General features: G+C 42.6%; 1 protein-coding gene across 6 annotated transcripts in view; it reads right to left on the reverse strand.

Moving 5' to 3' along the window:
* The window catches only part of DIP2A (disco interacting protein 2 homolog A), a 257,094-nt gene continuing 238,721 nt past the window's right edge, over nt 1-18,373 (reverse strand). For all 6 annotated transcript variants that reach the window (XM_048869008.2, XM_048869012.2, XM_048869005.2 and 3 more), the window contains 5 exons: nt 17,458-17,515; nt 16,304-16,378; nt 15,457-15,631; nt 12,615-12,738; nt 1-2,025 (listed from right to left, as the gene is read on the reverse strand). In XM_048869008.2, the coding sequence (XP_048724965.1) occupies nt 1,773-2,025; nt 12,615-12,738; nt 15,457-15,631; nt 16,304-16,378; nt 17,458-17,515 (685 nt within the window). In that variant the 3' untranslated portion in view covers nt 1-1,772. The remainder of the gene's footprint in view (nt 2,026-12,614; nt 12,739-15,456; nt 15,632-16,303; nt 16,379-17,457; nt 17,516-18,373) is intronic.

Raw genomic sequence — 18,373 nt, forward strand, 5'->3', positions numbered from 1 at the left:
TCATTTTCAAATGTTTAATGTGCTTTTTTAAATCTTACTTTACAAGGCAACTTATCTCACTGTCACCAATATATCAATACAAAAATCTTACAATGTTTTATTTGCTAAAAAACTACAACATTAAAATTGGGGTTAAGTAGTTCTTTCCTCTTGCCTGCTGTTTTACTACAAGGATGTCCATTAGTCCATTGCTAAGACTGCTGCATTTAATTCAAACAATAAGTTACACAATTCTGTACATAATTACAACAGAGTCAAATTAAAGTTCCAAGGTATGTATCTGTATAGTATACCACAGTCAAACACCATGAAGGAAAAGAGAACTACTGTATGTGACAGCCTTTTTTGGGAAGATTTTCTAGTTTACTAACCAAGAAGACTCATTTAGTGTCCTTATGTTGGGGAACTGACATCCAGATTTCTTAGGCACTGATCCAGGCATCTTGCCTTTTAGAAAAACCTGTCTGTTTCACCAAACTCATGCATTATTTAAAAAAATCACATAGCCATTATTAGCGATACAAAAATAATTATTTGCTAAAGTCATGCCTCTCTTCAGACATTGGAAGCAGCTGAATGATTTTACATTCTCTTTCAGAATTAGGTTCACTATAATATTAGATCTGGCAGAAATGTCAAGAGTTTTATTTACTGGACTCAACCACAACTGGATATTTTAGTTTGAACAAAAAAAGTTTGTCAATGCACAACTAAAAGATGAAATTTTACACCATGGCAGACCCAGTTATCTTTATCAGATGTGTTCCATGGTGAGAAATCATTATCTCATAACTTTTAGTTCAGTTCAGTATTTTAGTTCAGATACTTGGTGAATAATGTATCGGAAGATCATGCTTTCAGGCATTTACACTAATGATTCTGATTCTTTTGGCATTGGAATGAAAATAATTGTTCAAAAGTTGGCATTATGCAGGGCAATAATTAATAGCTTAGCACTACGAAAACAAGCACATTTACTGTTTAACTAATATGAAATTATGAAAACAAGAAAGCAAGCAAGCCTCCTGTATATAAAGTAGTTTAAAACCAGATACTAATTTATCTTTCTACAATAGAGTGTTTAATGCTACAGAATCCAGTATGGCACTATGAGTAACCTTGTTAAAGAAGCAGTATTCAGTTTTGCTTGGTACTAGAAGGCTGAACAATAGTATAGTTTTAAACACACAATCCAGGATTGGAGTGAGTTGGTGTGCTCTGAATGTGCTGAGTCATTGGTTAAAAATAAAAAATGGCTCAGCATTTTTAACCTCAAATGTGTACAAAAACCATGCAATACAGTAGAGGACAAGATGGAGATAAGAAAAATTGTGAAAGTTATGTGCCAATGTAGTTACCAGACATCAAACCAGAACGGGGAGGAAAACCTGGAGGATGACTAGCCACAACTTTCCTCACTGTTCCCAAGAGTTGTCTTCAGCTGGTGTTTTCTCCCCACCCGTTTTTATGTTGCATTATGCAGTGCATTAAGATACTGACATTCATAAGTATTGTAAAAAAAAAAAATAAAAAATATTGTTCCTTGACAGTTTAACAAATTTCCTTCAAGAATTCCAGTAATTCTCTGTCCTAATAGAGGAGTTGTAATGGATTTGTGAAAGCCAGTGCGGTGTGAGAGAAGTTCCATGAAGACTGGCACCTCGTTTTTCACTAAGGTCTTCAAAAGCTTAAAAAACTCAGCAAACTGATTTAGATCCTATTCAGAATGCCTCTAGATTTTGGTGCTTCAGCATCAGTGTGGTTTTGTATTTTCACATGTTGTAAGCGACATAAATAGGATCCAGTTGGTCAGCTAAAAATCCATCTCTCAAGTGCATTCGCTGCTTTTCACCACGAGAATTGATGGGAATAACTCCTGGGTCCACAATGACTACAACACCAACTATGAGATAATGTTCTTCCAGAACCACATTTGTTACCAGTGCCACCAAATCCAGTGCTTCCTGCTCTGAGCCTTCTAATTCCACAACCACCACCAGCAAGTTGGTCCATGTAAACACAGCACTGTTGGTATAAAACAAGCATTAATTGTGTGTGTGTGGGGAAATAAACTAGTATGAATAAGCACCAAAGAAAAAAGTTCTCCTAGACAGGCCAACTGGGAAAAAAAAACCAACACCCAACCCTGTGAAAATACTTGAGATAAACAATACAATCAATGTAAACAAACTCTGTTGATATGAAACTAAGTACATAAGAGACAGATGTGGAAGTTATAGTTGAACAAAATCTGACTCTGCCACCTCTTGATTATGTTTTATTATTGTCCAAACAACAACATATTAAATATCAAAGTGTATCTTTTTTCTCCTATAAACATTAACGTGTATCTAAGATAACACATGACCATGAATTTAAAGACTGCACTGTAATGCGTAAGTACATGAGGACAGAGTTAAGACTGAATGTTCAGCTTTAACTTTCTTGTTTCTTGATTTCAAAGGATTTACAGTCATTTATTTACTTTGCATTTAATATATACAGGTTGTCCAAGGAACAAAAAGGAAACTCTCTTTTATAACGACTAGCAACACTAACATCCGATGAAGTGAGCTGTAGCTCACGAAAGCTTATGCTCAAATAAATTTGTTAGTCTCTAAGGTGCCACAAGTACTCCTTTTCTTTTTGCGAATACAGACTAACACGGCTGCTACTCTGAAACCGCCTTTTCTTTTTGCGAATACAGACTAACACAGCTGCTACTCTGAAACACTAACAGGGTAATTGGCCCCTTAAATGAAACCAGGCCCAGCCTCCTGTTGCAGCCCAGGTGTGCCCTCACTTGGTATAATGAGTGGGGTGGAGATGCCCCCTGCACATGGGAGATGGCCCAAAGGCAAAGAAGGGAGGGTGGGGGGGTCAGAGTCCTGAGAGGGAGAATCCAGAATCAGAGAGAGAAGAGCTGAAGGTGTCTAGAACAGTAGAGAGAGAGCTCAGAGGCAGAGCACAGCTCGGCGAGCGCTTCAGCGGGAGGTGCTGTCCCTGAAGGCGGGAGCGGTGAGAGTTCCCCAGTGAGTAGTGGAGCCAGAGCAGGCTGGTGAAAGCTGAAGGCAGTGAGTCACCTATAAACTTCCCCAGGCCAGAGAACCACAGCTAGAGAGGGCTGAAGGCTGAGAGCAGCAGCAGGAGATGCCTGCTGGCTCCCTGAGTCAGATGGCCACAGAAGGCTGGGGAGTGATGGAGTCATGACCCCACTGACGTCTTTAGGCAAGAGCTGGAGCCCTGCCTGGCAAGAAACAGGACAGAGACGCACCCCAGCTGGAGGAACTGGGGTGTGGTGAGAGAGATCAGAGCAGTACTTGGTGATGGACTGTTGGGATGAATGTATTGTTTGGACTGTGCTAGAGGGATTCTGGTTTATGGTAGTGGGACTTTTGCAATAAATTAACCCCATGGAAGGTCAATTTATGTACTCCAGAAGCTGTACTAAGTTTTTCTGAGGAATCAAGAAGGGAAACTAAGACAAGGGACTGCTTGCAGGGCTGCCCTGAGGCCACCGGGGGTGCCTGGGAGATAGCCACCAATCCACAAACACCATCAGTCAATTCTACACTTTTAGAGTGAAAGGGATCTATCAGCAATTGGCAAATACACCTATTAGCATTGTACGCTCAGTCGTGCAAGAAATCTCTAGGGTATTCTATGTACCTCTAATCCAGCCCTCCAGCTCCATATTTTCTTCCTTCAGACTGAGTTTTTAAAGTACATATTGTGTGATATGTATCTAATGACTTAGATTGTTTCTAAATGGCTTAAATCCACTGTAAGGCTACGTCTACACTATGTGCTTGGGGTATGATTCCCAACTTGTGTAGACATACCCGCGCTTGCTCTCACTGAGCTAGCAAGTTGAAAATAATTGTGTAGCTGCGGAAACCTGAGCTAGCCACTCTGAGGTCCCCAGGGGTTCAGACGGGCTACCTGTGCCAGCCCTCTCACTGCTGCCCCATGTGCTGCCCCACCTGCTACCCCACCTCACTGACTGCTACTTTTAGCATGCTAGCTCAGCAGCAGCTAGCATGCATGAGAGCTGGGAATCACACCCCTAGCTCCAAGGGTAGACATAGCCTAAGGGCGTAAAGAATGATTTATGTTGCTTATGGCTGGGCTTTTCAAAGGAGCCTTAAGGGAATAAAGCCCACAAATCTCACCAAATTCAATGGGCGTTGGGTGCCAAAGTCTCTTCGGTTCCTTTGAAAATCCCAGCCTTTAGCCTAAAGTTTTAAAACTGCCAAACATATTTCACACCACACAACTGGGGGAAACAAGAAGAGAGCTGGTGGCTCCAGAGTTGGAACATACAGATCGAGAGGCTGCAGTTGGGCAAAGCTTGACTGTTTCCTTTTTAACCAGTTTTGAGTGGTATTCACAATCGAAGCTCCTGATCCATGCACACCGCATCAATCTACGCATGCTCTTCGGATTTAACATGGGAAGTCCATTGCACACGTTCATAATGCCAGCTACAAATGCCCTAACTCACTCAAGTGGTTCTTTCCAAATCATGAGGAGGACTCTCTCAATGATGGCTTTGGTTTTCCAAGCTCCAGCCATTTTTGCTGGAGTCATGCTCAAGAAAGCAGGTAGAATATTTTAAGTGGCAGAACTGTAGTTCCTACCTTCACCTCCATTTTCCTGCAAATCAAATATATGAAGGCATTTTCCTCAAACTTTCAATCACAAATATCACCTTTGAACAGAAATCAAACATGGGAAATATCAGTTTCCAAAGACAACTATTTGGGAAAGCTAAGAGAACGGGGGGTTTTCATGACAGGGTTCTTGCAGCTAATTATAGAGTTCCCCACCATCCTGACCTCTGTGACGTGTGCCATTTTATTTTATGGCATACTATGGAGTAAGAGTACATTAAAAGAGGTTGAATTAAAAAAATGTGTAAAATCAAATAATTTTGCAGGCTTAATACATTGGTAAAAATACAGAAGTATCTGATAAGCCCACAAAGTATACACCAAAACTAAGTGAGCTGTAGCTCACGAAAGCTCATGCTCAAATAAATTGGTTAGTCTCTAAGGTGCCGCAAGTACTCCTTTTCTTTTTGATAATTTTCAAATCAAGTTGTGATACAAGCAATTCTCAAAGTTTCTACTTGGATGCAACTTTAAAAAAAGTTCTTTTCTTAACTGATCATTTAACTAAGCATGTGAAATTTATGCTCGTTATGCAGAAGGCGCAAAACATATAGCGTAGCTCAAAGATAAATGTAGCACAAATTGCTTAGACTGCCTTTCCACTAGCTACAATATATGTTAGTTATGGAGGACCAGCCCACAGAGAAGGCCAGTTAAAGTTTGCTATTCCACTAATTAGAAAAACAGGCAACGTTAACTGAGGGTTGGATGTTGGGGCCATGGAGAATTACTGTAGGGTTAGAGGAACAACAAAAGGGAAATCAGTGAGGGAACCTGCTCACCATTTTAGATGTTTATACACAAATGCAAGGAGAATGGGGAATAAATAGGAAGAACTGAAAGTATTAGTACATAAACTAAATTATGACTTAACTGGTATGACAGAGACTTGGTTGGAGAAGTCTCAAGATACAAAATATATTGGAAGTACAGAATAGGTTATACTGGTGGGGGAGTGGCACTATATATGAAAAAGCATAGAGTCAAATGAAGTAAAAATGTTAAATGAACCAAACTGAACCACAGAATTGCTATGGCTAGTAATTCCATGCTTGAATAAGAAGAATATAGCAGTAGAGGTATACTACTGACCATCTGACAGGATGGTGACAGGGACTGTAAAATGCTCAGGGAGATTAGAGAGGCGATAAAAATAAAAAACTCAATAATGGGGGATTTCAGCTATCCCTCAATTGACTGGGTACATGTCATTTCAGGATGGGATGCAGAGATAAAGTTTCTTGACACCTTAAACGACTGCTTCTTGGAGCAGCTAGTCCTGGAACCCACAAGGGGAGAGGCAATTCTTGATTTAGTCCTAAGTGGAGCACAGGATCTGGTCCAAGAGGTGAATATAGCTGACCCGCTTGGTAATAGTGACCATAACATAATGAAATTTAACATCCCTATGCGGGGGAAAACACCAAAGCAGCCCAACATGGTAGCATTTAATTTCAGAAAAGGGAACTATACAAAAATGGGGAAGTTAGTTAAAGTAAAAGGTACAGCACCAAGCTGTAGGGCAGGGGTGCCCACATGGTGCCCATGGGTGCAATGGTGCCCGCTGGGGCAGTTGTGTGTGCCCGCAGGACACCGCACTGCCGAAATGCTGCCACTGAGCGTGGCTACCTGAGAACCACCCGCCAAAATGCCGCCAAGAAGCATTGCCATTTCTCAGCAGCGAGGCTTCTTTCCGCTGCCACTTCTCGGCGGTATTTCGGCGGTGGGGTGCTTGGCACATGCCATAGTCTGTTGGCAATAGGAATGTGCTATTCCCACAGAAAGGTTGGGGACCACTGCTGTAGGGAAATCCCTGCAAACTGTAGGGAAACTTTTCAAAGACACAACAATAGAGGCTCAATTTACATGTATGCCCCAAATTAAAACATAGTAAGAGGACCAAAAAAGTGCCACCGTGGCTAAACAACAAAGTAAAAGAAACAGTGAGAGGCAAAAAGGCATCCTTTAAACAGCGGAGTTAAATCTTAGTGAGGAAAATAGAAAGGAGCATAAACTCTGGCAAATGAAGTGTAAAAATAACGAGGAAGGCCAAAAAAGAATTTGAAGAACAACTAGCCAAAGATTCAAAAAGTAATAAAAAGAAATTGCTAAGTACATCAGAAGCAGGAAGCCTGCTAAACAACCAGGGGGGCCACTGGACAACCAAGATGCTAAAGGAGCACTCAAGGATGATAATAAGGCCATTGTGGAGAAACTAAATGAATTCTTTGCATCAGTCTTCATGGCTGAGGATATGAGGGAGGTTCCCAAACCTGAGCCATTCTTTTTAGGTAACAAATCTGAGGAACTGCCCAGACTGAGGTGTCATTAGTAGTAGTTTTGGACCAAATTGATAAACTAAACAGTAATAAGTCACCAGGACCAGATGGGATTCACCCAAGAGTTCTGAAGGAACTTAAATGTGAAATTGCAGGACTAACAACTGTGGTATGTAACCTATCATTTAAATCTGCTTCTGTACCAAATGACTGGAGGATAGCTAATGTGACACCAATTTTTAAAAAAGGCTCCAGAGGCGATCCCGCCAAATACAGGAGCCTAACTTCAGTACCAGGCAAACTGGTTGAAACTATAGTAAAGAACAGAATTATCAGACACCTAGATGAGAATGATTTGTTGGGGAAGAGTCAACATGATTTCCTGTAAAGGGAACTCGTGCCTCACCAGTCTACTAGAATTCTTTGAGGTGGGTCAGCAAGCATGTGGACAAGGGTGATCCAGGGGATGTAGTGTACTTAGATTTTCAGAAAGCCTTTGACTAGGTCCCTCACCAAAGGCTCTTAAGTAATGTAAGCTGTCATGGGATAAGAGGGAAGATCCTCTCCTGGATCAGTAACTGGTTAAAAGATAAGAAACAGAGGGTAGGAATAAATGGTCAGTTTTCTGACTGAAGAGAGGCAAATAGTGGGGTCCCCAGGGGTCTGTACTGGGACCAGTGGTGTTCAACATATTCATAAATGATCTGGAAGAAGGGGTAAACAGTGAGGTGGCAAAATTTGCAGATGATACAAAACTGCTCAAGATAGTTAAGTCCCAAGCAGACTGCAAAGAGCTACAAAGGGATCTCACAAAACTGGTTGACTGGGCAACAAAATGGCAGATGAAATTCAATGTTGATAAAGGCGAAGTGATGCACATTGGAAAACATAATCCTAACTATACATATAAAATGATGGAGTCTAAATTAGCTGTTACCACTCAAGAAAGATCTTGGAGTCATTGTGGATAGTTCTCTGAAAACAGCAGCAGCAGTCAAAAAAGCTAACAATGCTGGAATCAATAGGAAAGAGATAGTAAGTCAGGAAATATCATATTGCCTGTATATAAATCCATGGCAAACCCACATTTTGAATACTGCGTGCAGTTCTGCTCGCCCCCATCTCAAAAAGATATATAGGAATTGGAAAAGGTACAGAAAAGGTCAACAAAAATGATCAGGGGTATGGAACAGCTTCAGTATGAGGAGAGATTAATAAGACGGGGACTTTTCAGCTTGAAAAAGAGACGAAGGGGGGAATATGATTGAGGTCTATAAAATCATGACCGGTGTGGAGAAAGTAAATAAGGAAGTGTTATTTACTCCTTCTCATAACACAGGAACTAGGGGTCACCAAATGAAATTAATAGGCAGCAGGTTTCAAACAAACAAAAGGAAGTATTTCTTCACACAATGCACAGTTAACCTGTGGAACTCTTTGCCAGAGGATGTTGTGAAGGCCAAGACTATAATAGGGTTCAAAAATGAACTGGATAAGTTAATGGAGGACAGGTCCATCAATGGTTGTTAGCCCCAAGATAGACAGGAATGCAAAACCATGCTCTGAAGTGTCCCTAGGGAATGGATCACTTGATGATTGCCTGTTCTGTTCATTCCCTCTGAACCAGCTGGCATTGGCCACTATTGGAAGACAGGATACTGGGCTAATGGACCATTGGTCTGACCGAGTATGGCCATTCTTATGACTAAAATATTGGTATAGAGGGGAATAGGTTATTCAGGAGGGACAGGCATGGTAAAATGGGTGGAGATACCATATTATACATCAAGAATATATACATTTGTTCTGAGGACCAGAAAGATGTGAGAGTCAGACCAGTTGAAAGTCCCTGGTGAAGATAAAAGGGGAGAAAAAGAGGCGATGTCATGGCAGGGATCTATTAAAGACCACCAAATCAGGAGCTGGATGAGGCATTTCTAGATCAAACAACAGAAATACCCAAAACATAAGACGTGGTAGTAATGGGGGAATTTGCTACACAGAGATCTGTTGGAAAAGTAATGTGGCAAAACACAAAATGTCCAGTAAGTTCTTGGAAGGTATTGGGGACAACTTCTTGCTCCAGAAAGTGGAGGAAAAAACCAGGATGACAGCCATTTTAGGCAAGATTCTGATAAACAGGGAGCAATTGCTAGCGAATCTGAAGGTGGAAAGCAATATGGGTGAAAGTGATCATGACAGGATAGAGTTCGTGATTCTAAGGAAGAAGTGAGAGCAGCAGAATAAGGACAAGGGGCTTGAAAAAAGCAGGTGTTAACAAACAAGAGAACTGGGAGGTGAGGTCCCATGGGAAGAAAATCTAAGTTAAAAAAGGAGTTCAGGAGAGCTGGCAGTTTCACAAGGAGACCATATTAAAAGGTACAACTGTAAACTATCCCGATGCGAAGGAAAAACAGGAAGAGTAGTAACAGCCAATATGGGTATGTCGACACAGCAATCTAGATTCCCACGGCTGGCCCATGCCAGTCAACTTGGGCTTGTAGAGTTTGGGTTGCAGGGCTGTTTTATTGCTGTGTAGACGTCTGGGTTCAGACTGGAGCCAGGTTCTAGGACCCTGTGAGGTGCGAGGGGCCCAGAACTCGGGTCTCCAGCCCAAGCCTGGAAGTCTACACAACAATGATACAGCCCCGCAACCAGAGTTGGCTGGCATGAGCCAGCCGTGGGTTTTTCTTTGCTGCGTAGACGTATCCTGTGGCTCCACCAGGAGCTCTTTAGTGACCTGAAAGTCAAAATGGAATCCTACAAAAAGTGGAAACTTGGACAAATTGCTAAAGACAAGTACAAAAGAATAGCATAAACGCGTAGGGACAAAATCGAAAAGGGTAAGGCATGAAATGAGTTACACCCAGCAAGGGACAGACAAGGCAATAAGAAGAGGTTCTTTAAATACATTAGGAGCAAAGAAAAGATAAAGGAAAGTATAGATCCTCTACTTAGCAGGGAAGGCGAGCTAATAACTGACGACATTAAGAAAGCTGAGGTGTTTAATGCCTATTTTGCTTCAGTTTTCACTGAAAATGTTAATGGTGACCAGATACTTAACACAATTAATATTAACAAGGGGAAAGGAACACAAGCCAAAATAGGGAAAGAACAGATTAAAGAATTGTCATAAATATAAAGGGAAGGGTAACCACCTTTCTGTATACAGTGCTGTAAAATCCCTCCTGGCCAGAGGCACAACATCCTCTTACCTGTGAAGGGTTAAGAAGCTCAGCTAACCTGGCTGGCACCTGACCCAAAGGACCAATAAGGGGACAAGATACTTTCAAATCTTGGGGGAAGGAAGCTCTTGTTTTGTGCTCTTTGTTCACATTTGTTCATTCTCTCTTGGGACTGAGAGAGGCCAGACAGAAATCCATCTTCTCCAACCCATCCTAATCCAAGTCTCCAATATTGCAACCAGTAGAGGTAAGCCAGACAAGGCGGATTAGTTTCTCTTTTGTTTTATATGAATTTTCTCTGGGTTAAGAGGGAGGTTTATTCCTGTTTTCTGTAACTTTAAGGTTTTGCCCAGAGGGGGATCCTCTGTGTTTTGAATCTGAATACCCTGTAAAGTATTTTCCATCGTGATTTTACAGAGGTGATTTTTATCTTTTTTTTAAATAAAATCCTTCTTTTAAGAACCTGGCTGATTTTTCCATTGTTCCAAGATCCAGGGGTTTGGGTCTTTGATGACTTTGTAACAAATTGGTTAGGATATTATTCTCAAGCCTCCCCAGGAAAGGGGGTGTGTAGGGCTTGGGGGAAGACGTCTCCAAGTGGTCTCTTTCCCTGTTCTTTGTTTAAAACGCTTGCTGGTGGCAGCATACTGGTCAAGGACAAGGCAAAGTTTGTACCTTGGTGAAGTTTTTAACCTAAGCTGGTAAGAATAAGCTTATGGAGTCTTTCATGCAGGTCCCCACATCTGTACCCTAGAGTTCAGAGTGGGGAAGGAACCCTGACAAGAATATTAGATAAGTGAGATGTATTCAAGGCTGAAGCAATCTCAGAACCGTTAATAATTATCTTTGAGACCTCCTAGAGGTCCTAGAACACTGGAGAAGGGCTAACACCGTACTTGTCTTTAAAAGGGGGAACAGAGAGAACAGAGAGAACCCAAGGAATTACAGATCAGTCAGCCTAACTTCAAAACCTAGAAAGTTACTGGAACACATTAGTAAGCAATCAATTTGTATGTCCTGGAGGATAATGGGATTATCAGGGATAGCCAGCATGGATTTGTCAAAAACAAATCATGTCAAACCAATCTAATTTCCCTGGATTATGGACCTAGTGGACGGGGGAAGCAGTAGATGTGATACGTCTTGATTTTAGGAAGGCTTTTTGACACAATCCCACATGACATTCTCACCAGCAAACTAGGGAAATGTGGTCTAGATGAAATTATTATTGAGTGGATACACAACTGGTTGAAAGACTGTACTCAGTCAGTAGTTATCAAGGGTTCGCTGTCAAACTGGGAGGGTGTCTTTATTGGGGTCCCACAGGGATCAGTTCTAGGTCTGGTACTATTCAATATTTTCATGAATGACTTGGACAACAGGAGTGGAGAGTATGCTTATAAAATCTGCAGATTACACCAAGATGAGAGGCATTGCACGCACTTTGGAGGACAGGACTAGAATTCTAAATGACCATGACAAATCGGAGAATTGGCCAGAAATCAACAAAATGAAATCCAGGAAAAACAGGTGGAAAACACTTCACTTAAGAAGGAAAATCAAATGCACATCTACAAAATGGGAAGTACCTGGCTAGGTGGTAGTACTACTGAAAAGGATCTGGTAGTTATAGTGGATCACAAATTGAACAGGACTCAGAAATGTGATACAGATACGAAAAAGGCTAATACTATTCTGGGGAGTGTTAACAGGAGCGTTATATGACATATGTCATATGACAAGAGGTAATTATCCTGCTCTACTCAGCAGTGGTGAGACCTCAGGTGGAGTAGTGTGTCCAATTCTGGGTGCCACATTAAGGAATGATGTGGAGAGTCCAGAAGAGAGCAACAAAAATGATAAAAGACTTAGAGGAAAGGTTAAAAAAGGCATGGTTAGTCTTGAGAAAAGATGGGGGGAGGGCACGGACCTGATAACAGTCTTCAAATATGTTAAGGCCTGTTATAAAGAGGACAGTGATCCACTGTTTCATCCATGTCCACTGAAGGTAGTACAAGAAATAATGGGCTTAATCTGCAGCAAGGGAGATTTAGGTTAGATATTATGGAAAACTTTCTAACCATAAGGGTAATTAAAGCATTGGAGGGTTTTAAAAACAGGTTGGAGTAACACCTGTCAGGGATGGTTGAGGTTTACTTGGTCCTGCCCCAGTGCAGGGGGCTGGACCTGATGACTTCTCGGGGTCCCTTCCAGCCCTGGGGTTCTACGATTCTAACTGCTCTGCGCAGGCCTACATTTTTTGTTTTCACTCCCAGCTAACTGATCTAACAAGCAATTTATTCTCTTTTTATTTCTGTCAGACAAAAGTATAAGCAAATAACGTGGGTGAGAGGGCTCCTGGCAAGTTGCCTGCAGAGCATTCTCAGTTGCAAAACCTGGGCTTTGATGCCTTAAAAAAAGAAAAGGACACAGAAAAATTTCTTAACTGAAAATGCATATAGCTCTGAACCTCTTACCATTCGGCAATACTTTTGTGCGCTCTGATCACAGAGGTCTCAATATCAATGGGATGATACCTCATTCCTCTCAGCTCCAGTGTTTCATCCAAGGAGCCTACCACATACAGGGCATCATGCCTCTCTGGAAACAGTGAAGACATTCAGGATATCAGTGAATGTGAAGAACAGATAGTCTCAAATTCACATGCACGTACATTAATCAGCTGGCCTAACATTTTCATGGCCCATTTCCTATGAGGAGAAGCAGCATGTAATAGATAGTCCTCCCAAATGGCAGAGCATCCTGAGTTTAGGAGCCAGCTCAGTGCTCCTCTTAGTGACTCAAGGTGAGATCTGCTGAACTGTATAGAGTTACCCACTGATAAAAGGTGTGACCTGGCAGACCAGGTCAGATCAGTGTATTCAGGTCAATTCATTTGGGTATAGATCAAAGTGTTAAATGTATAAGTGTGTATTCAGATGTTTAACCTTCATAAAAACTAGTGGAATGTTACTTGTAATCTTTTTACTTAGCTGTTCTTGTCAGAATGTAATAGCAAACAGTTACATGGCAAATACCCTTGTAACTAAATTACCCATCAAAGAAATCTTGTGAAATGCTAATGAAAGACTTTAAGGACTTTAACACAAAATGCTAATTTCAAAGCAAGTGACATTTCTTACCCATCCTCAACAAAGGGAAAACCCAGATGGGTAGAGACACGGTCAGCTTGCTTTTCTGTGTGACGATATTATAAATATAGATTCAAAGAAAGATCCTTAATCTCCGAACTATCTTGGACAGGGAAGTGTACCAGATGCAAAGGGGAGATCTCCAGAGTTATTCTGGGTACCTCGAAATAAGTTTTGGTAGACTAGCAATTTATTACATCTCTACCACCATTTTGAGTTACAAACTATGACTCACCTGTTAATATATTTTACCTGCTTTAATCTTTCAGTAACTCATTTCCTTTTCTTAGCTAATAAACCTTCAGTTAGTTTACTATAGAATTGGCTGCCAGCATTGTCTTTGGTGTAAGGTCTGGAATACCAATTGATCCGGGGTGAATGACTGGTCTCTTAGGACTGGGAAAAACCTAATGTGTTGTGATTTTTGTCTGGGTGGCAAGATAGACTGGAGAGGCTAAGGGTCTTACTATGGAGTCTGTGACTCCATAGTAAGACTGGTATAGTGATCCAGGAGTTCACATTTGTTATTGGCTTGGTGAAATCTAATTCTAGAACATACCCCTAGTTTAGGATGTCTGCCCTTGTTTACTGACAGTCTGCCCTGAGACAGGCCCTCATGGTTGTGAGCTACTCCAGACAACTGACAACAGGTACCAGATGTTGAATGAGACTTATCAGATTAACACTATTTTCTAAATTGGACCAGCTACAGTGGGGTTAGTGTAGTAGGCTTTCACCTCTGGAGAACGGGGAAAATGTTCCCACTTGTGCACGTTCCAGAAGCACCAGATAATTTGGTATAAGTAGAAATCTCAGGCTGAGGACTGGAATGTGAGTTATCCGCAGGTGAAGAATGCGGTGTCTGGCAGAGCTGACTGGAGTAGCACATTGATACCCTTCGGATATGCCAGTGCTATTAGTCTCCCAATTTCAATCCAAGATAAAAAGGAAGATGGTCACATTGTTAAAATAGTACAGTGGGCAGATGCATTACCTATTTTGCCTCATTATTCAGAATCATTACATTCAATGAACATGTGCCCATTAAGGGCCCGAATTCCTGGGAAACTGAGTATTTATTATTTCTCACTGAAGCATCTTGCAGGATAGGGGCCTTAATTTTCCACAGACTATTGAAATTTCTCTGACTTTCTCTGCCCTGTACTGACTGGCTGTTGCTTCACTCTCCTCCTCCCCCTCGGCTTCACTCCCATGGGTGGTGGGTGAATCACGGGCCTGGGGAGGCTAGCCCCCGCCCTGGCCTGCCCCTTCTGCCTGAGGCCCTGCCCCCTCGCCCTCCTTCCCCTGCCGAAGACCAGAGGGCCCCCCCCAGCCCCGGGCTGCCCAAGCGCCTCCAGCCCTGGACAGCATGCGACCCCCCACCAATTCTGGAGCACTGGGTGGCGCATGGCCCCCCCTCCGTCCCCAGAGTGCCGGGCTGGCGGCCCCACCACCGGGGGCCCCCCAGCGCTGGGTGGCCCCAGACACCCCAAATCCTGGCTGCTGGTCAGCCACCCTAGCTTCAGCAGGCTTCCCAGAAGAGGAGCCGCCTGCTTGTGCTGCCGAGTAGTGGACAGCGAGCAGGAGGGGCCTTCTGGCAGCACATGGGTGGAGCTACGCGGGGCTCTTGGGGGAGGCAGAGCCATCCCCTGCCTATGCTACGGGCCGCCCATATTCACTCCACATTGTCCCTGTCTCCCCTGCGCTGTCCCAAGTCATCCAGTCTGTTCCCTTTTCTTTCTACTTAGCCGATCCCCTCCTCAGTAAACCCACCGGGGCGGGGGGGGGGGGGGGGGGGAAACCCTGTGGAACAAACATGACCCTTGCTGCCATCGCATCATTCTCTCTACTGGTGTGTTCTACCCCTTCCCTCACCCTATGTCTGTCTTGTCGAGGTTAGCCAACACACTCATCATTTTCTTCTACTTGCCCATCTGTCTGTACCCATCTTATACTGTGTCTCAGTCTTATACTTCGATTGTAAGCTTCCTGGGGCAGTGTTTGTACAGCGCCTAGCACAATGGGGCCTGGTCCATGCTCCTAGGTGCTACCGTAATACAAATAAATAATACAGACTTACTCTTTGCTTGCTCAGCTACATAAGGAGTTACAAACAAATGCCCATGTATGTTAGGTGACACTACCAAGACCTGGTTTCCTATCTCACCTCCACTGGCATCAGTAAGTTCTGTCCTGCGCAGGAAGCCCAGGTACCCAGTCCGTGCCCATACTGTCTGTGTGTCTCCAAAACTCAGCCGAGCGCTGAAGTGGTCAGCGTGCAGTGCCTCTTCTCCATAGACTGTGTAATAACCAGTAGCATTGTGTGGACTGCTCACCCAAATCTAGGACATAAAACGTAACAGGAGGGACCCATGGCATTATATACAGACACTTATTTTCCATATTTAGACAGAAGAATTTCCTGATGCAATAGAAATCTGTCACACTGATAATCTTGGTGGCCAAGAACTGCCAAGAATGATCTTTTAAAGAGAACAAACTTCCGGTGCACATAAAATTAAAAGTAGTAGAAATACAGCATCTTCATTGCATGCAACTAAAAACGCATTTCAGAGGCCAGCAGAGCTCACTTAAATGGATCTCTTTCAGTTTGGTGCATGGAAAAGAATGTCTTTTTACAGGCCTCTTCCATCAAAAAGGGCTTCCGGTTTAAGTAGGCCGCACTGTATGTAATAGCACAAAATGCTTTGTTTGTTTGTAAAATAGGGATCTGTATAAAATCAGGAAATATCACTATTAAGCCAATACTCTGCACTGATGGGGGCAGGCAATGCTAAAGAAATGGTGGGACATTTATTTTACCACCCATGGCTGCTAATTAGATACGGGTCAGTAAGCAAGCAAGGATTACCTCAGAGTTCAGAATGGAGGAAAAGACAGGGCATGCAGAAAGTTGCTTAGGCATGTTGACATTTTCCTTGGTTTTGTTACAAAGTTTCAGCTATCCTGGTTTACTAATCTCTGTCTGACAAAGTGATGTTATCAACATTTACCTCTCCCAAATGTGAATCTCCGAGAGGTCCCTTAGTTTCAGTGTGTGCTATAATAACCTTTACGCCAGGCAGAATCTGCAACAGGAAACAAATATCGTAACGTTAAAGTCATGTTCATTTTTTAAACTCACCTCTCTCGGTGAACTCAGTCGTTCGATACTTTGACTAGAGATTAATTCTAGGCTCTCTCACTCCTCTTGTTCTCTATAAAGCGTGACTGCAAAAGTGTATGAGGTTTCTTTAACCCTAGATAAGTGAACGAGAGTCTGTGCTATGCCTCTGACATTACTGGGGCAGAGGCTAAGGTGGCTATAAGCCAGCACTGTACTATCCTGATTCTGGGCTGCTCCAGGAGCAGATGCAGCCCTGGGACAGGGAGGCTAAGTAAAGGCAGGATCTCCAGAGGGGTATGGAGGGTAAAAGGGCTGGGGTGAGAATCTCACATGGTGGCTTCAAATTAAAAATCCATTCAATCCCCATCCCATGCTTTTAAACTTTAAATCCATCGAACTGATTTATTTAAACTTGGTTTGTTTCTTAGATCTCATGAAATGTACAAATCAAGCAAAGTTTGAACAAAAGCAATTCAGTGATTTGGGCTGTTTGGTCATATTACCAATCAGAACATACGCAAACATTTCTAATATGCAGTTAATCCATTACACTGAAAAGGACGTCTGGGTAGATCATACCCACCCACATGGTCAAACCAAGAGTCCTTTCCAGATTGGTAGAAACCAATTATTATTTTGTCACATGCAGAAAACAACAGATGAGCCAATTATACTCCAACTTCCAGAAAAAAATTACCTCAGGACTGAGATTAAGCGCTGAATATTTTAGCCAAAAATAACGTTTGCTGGAACATGTAAGGGGGAAAAGAAGAGAGGAAGGGTTTACAACAGAAGCTGGAACGCAAGTGTAGCTATACTGTGCCCAAGTTAAACTCCTGAAGCTTGCCTTTTAACTTGGCTAAAACAATTTATTTTTAATTTCTGGGGGCTCTATTTCTATGGCATGAAGTTCACCTCTCAACTTAGAAAAACATATTTAACTCCCTAAGCAATTTTCGAGATAGCTATATCCAAGCAAAGAAGCTGAACACTGAGAAAACAGTTCATGAGTCAGCTTTACAACAAAAGCCATCCACTTACCTTTCCAGACTCCATCAACGGCAAACTGTGTGGAGAACCCCGCTCCACCAAACGTACCCTGGAAAGGTAAATGGAAAATGCTTTTGCTCAGTAAAGATTTATTTGTGGTCTCACAGCGACATTTTAAAAATGGGCAAGTGGATTTACATTTATTCTCTACTAAATAATTTTGTTTTCCTTTCCTTGACCTATATTTTCTGTCAATGCCTATGCTCGGTTGCCCATGACGGTGCTCACTGGCTGTGGTAGCTGGCAGTTAATGAACCCCAGCCATCTTTGGGAACTCAGTGGTGACCACAATGCCTCCATATTGTCCTGGCCTTCTAGGAGTGCCCCAAAACACCAAAAACTCATTTCAAAAGCAATGCTAGAAATGCAACTGCATTCGCAACTGTTTCAACTAGATTCCAAAGTGCCAAGGGCACCAAATGCCAAGCCACAATGTGTCTCTTTCAGTCAGATCCCATTGATGTCATTTTGCTCAAATGAGGACACTGGCACCTACTGACTACAACCATTCCAGCCTCACCTAACTCAACAAAGAAGCAGCTCTCAGCTTCTTGTATGAGTGGTGGGCTCCACAGATCTGGCCAGCTGAAATTTTCATCTACAGTTGAAACATCACCTTTCTTGAAACTCTCATGACCAAATTCAGGGATGATGTAAATGATAGTGCAAGTTAAATGTCAAGAAGAATTTAGCAAGCAAACGGGCAAACCAGGATGGAAGTAAATGCCATTGTAGCATAACCTGCACTGAGCTGGTGTGCAAGTACATGCCAAGAGGCCAACAGCTGGGTGTAGCAGGAAAAACAACAAACAGAAGGGCATAAAGAAAACAGCCCCCCCCCTGCCGCCAACTCCAGGGGCCAAATTCAATCCTGAGGCAAACAGACACCACTCCCATTGCCTAATAT

Source organism: Caretta caretta, chromosome 11 (genome assembly GCF_965140235.1).
Source record: "Caretta caretta isolate rCarCar2 chromosome 11, rCarCar1.hap1, whole genome shotgun sequence".
Taxonomy (NCBI): Eukaryota; Metazoa; Chordata; order Testudines; family Cheloniidae; genus Caretta; species Caretta caretta.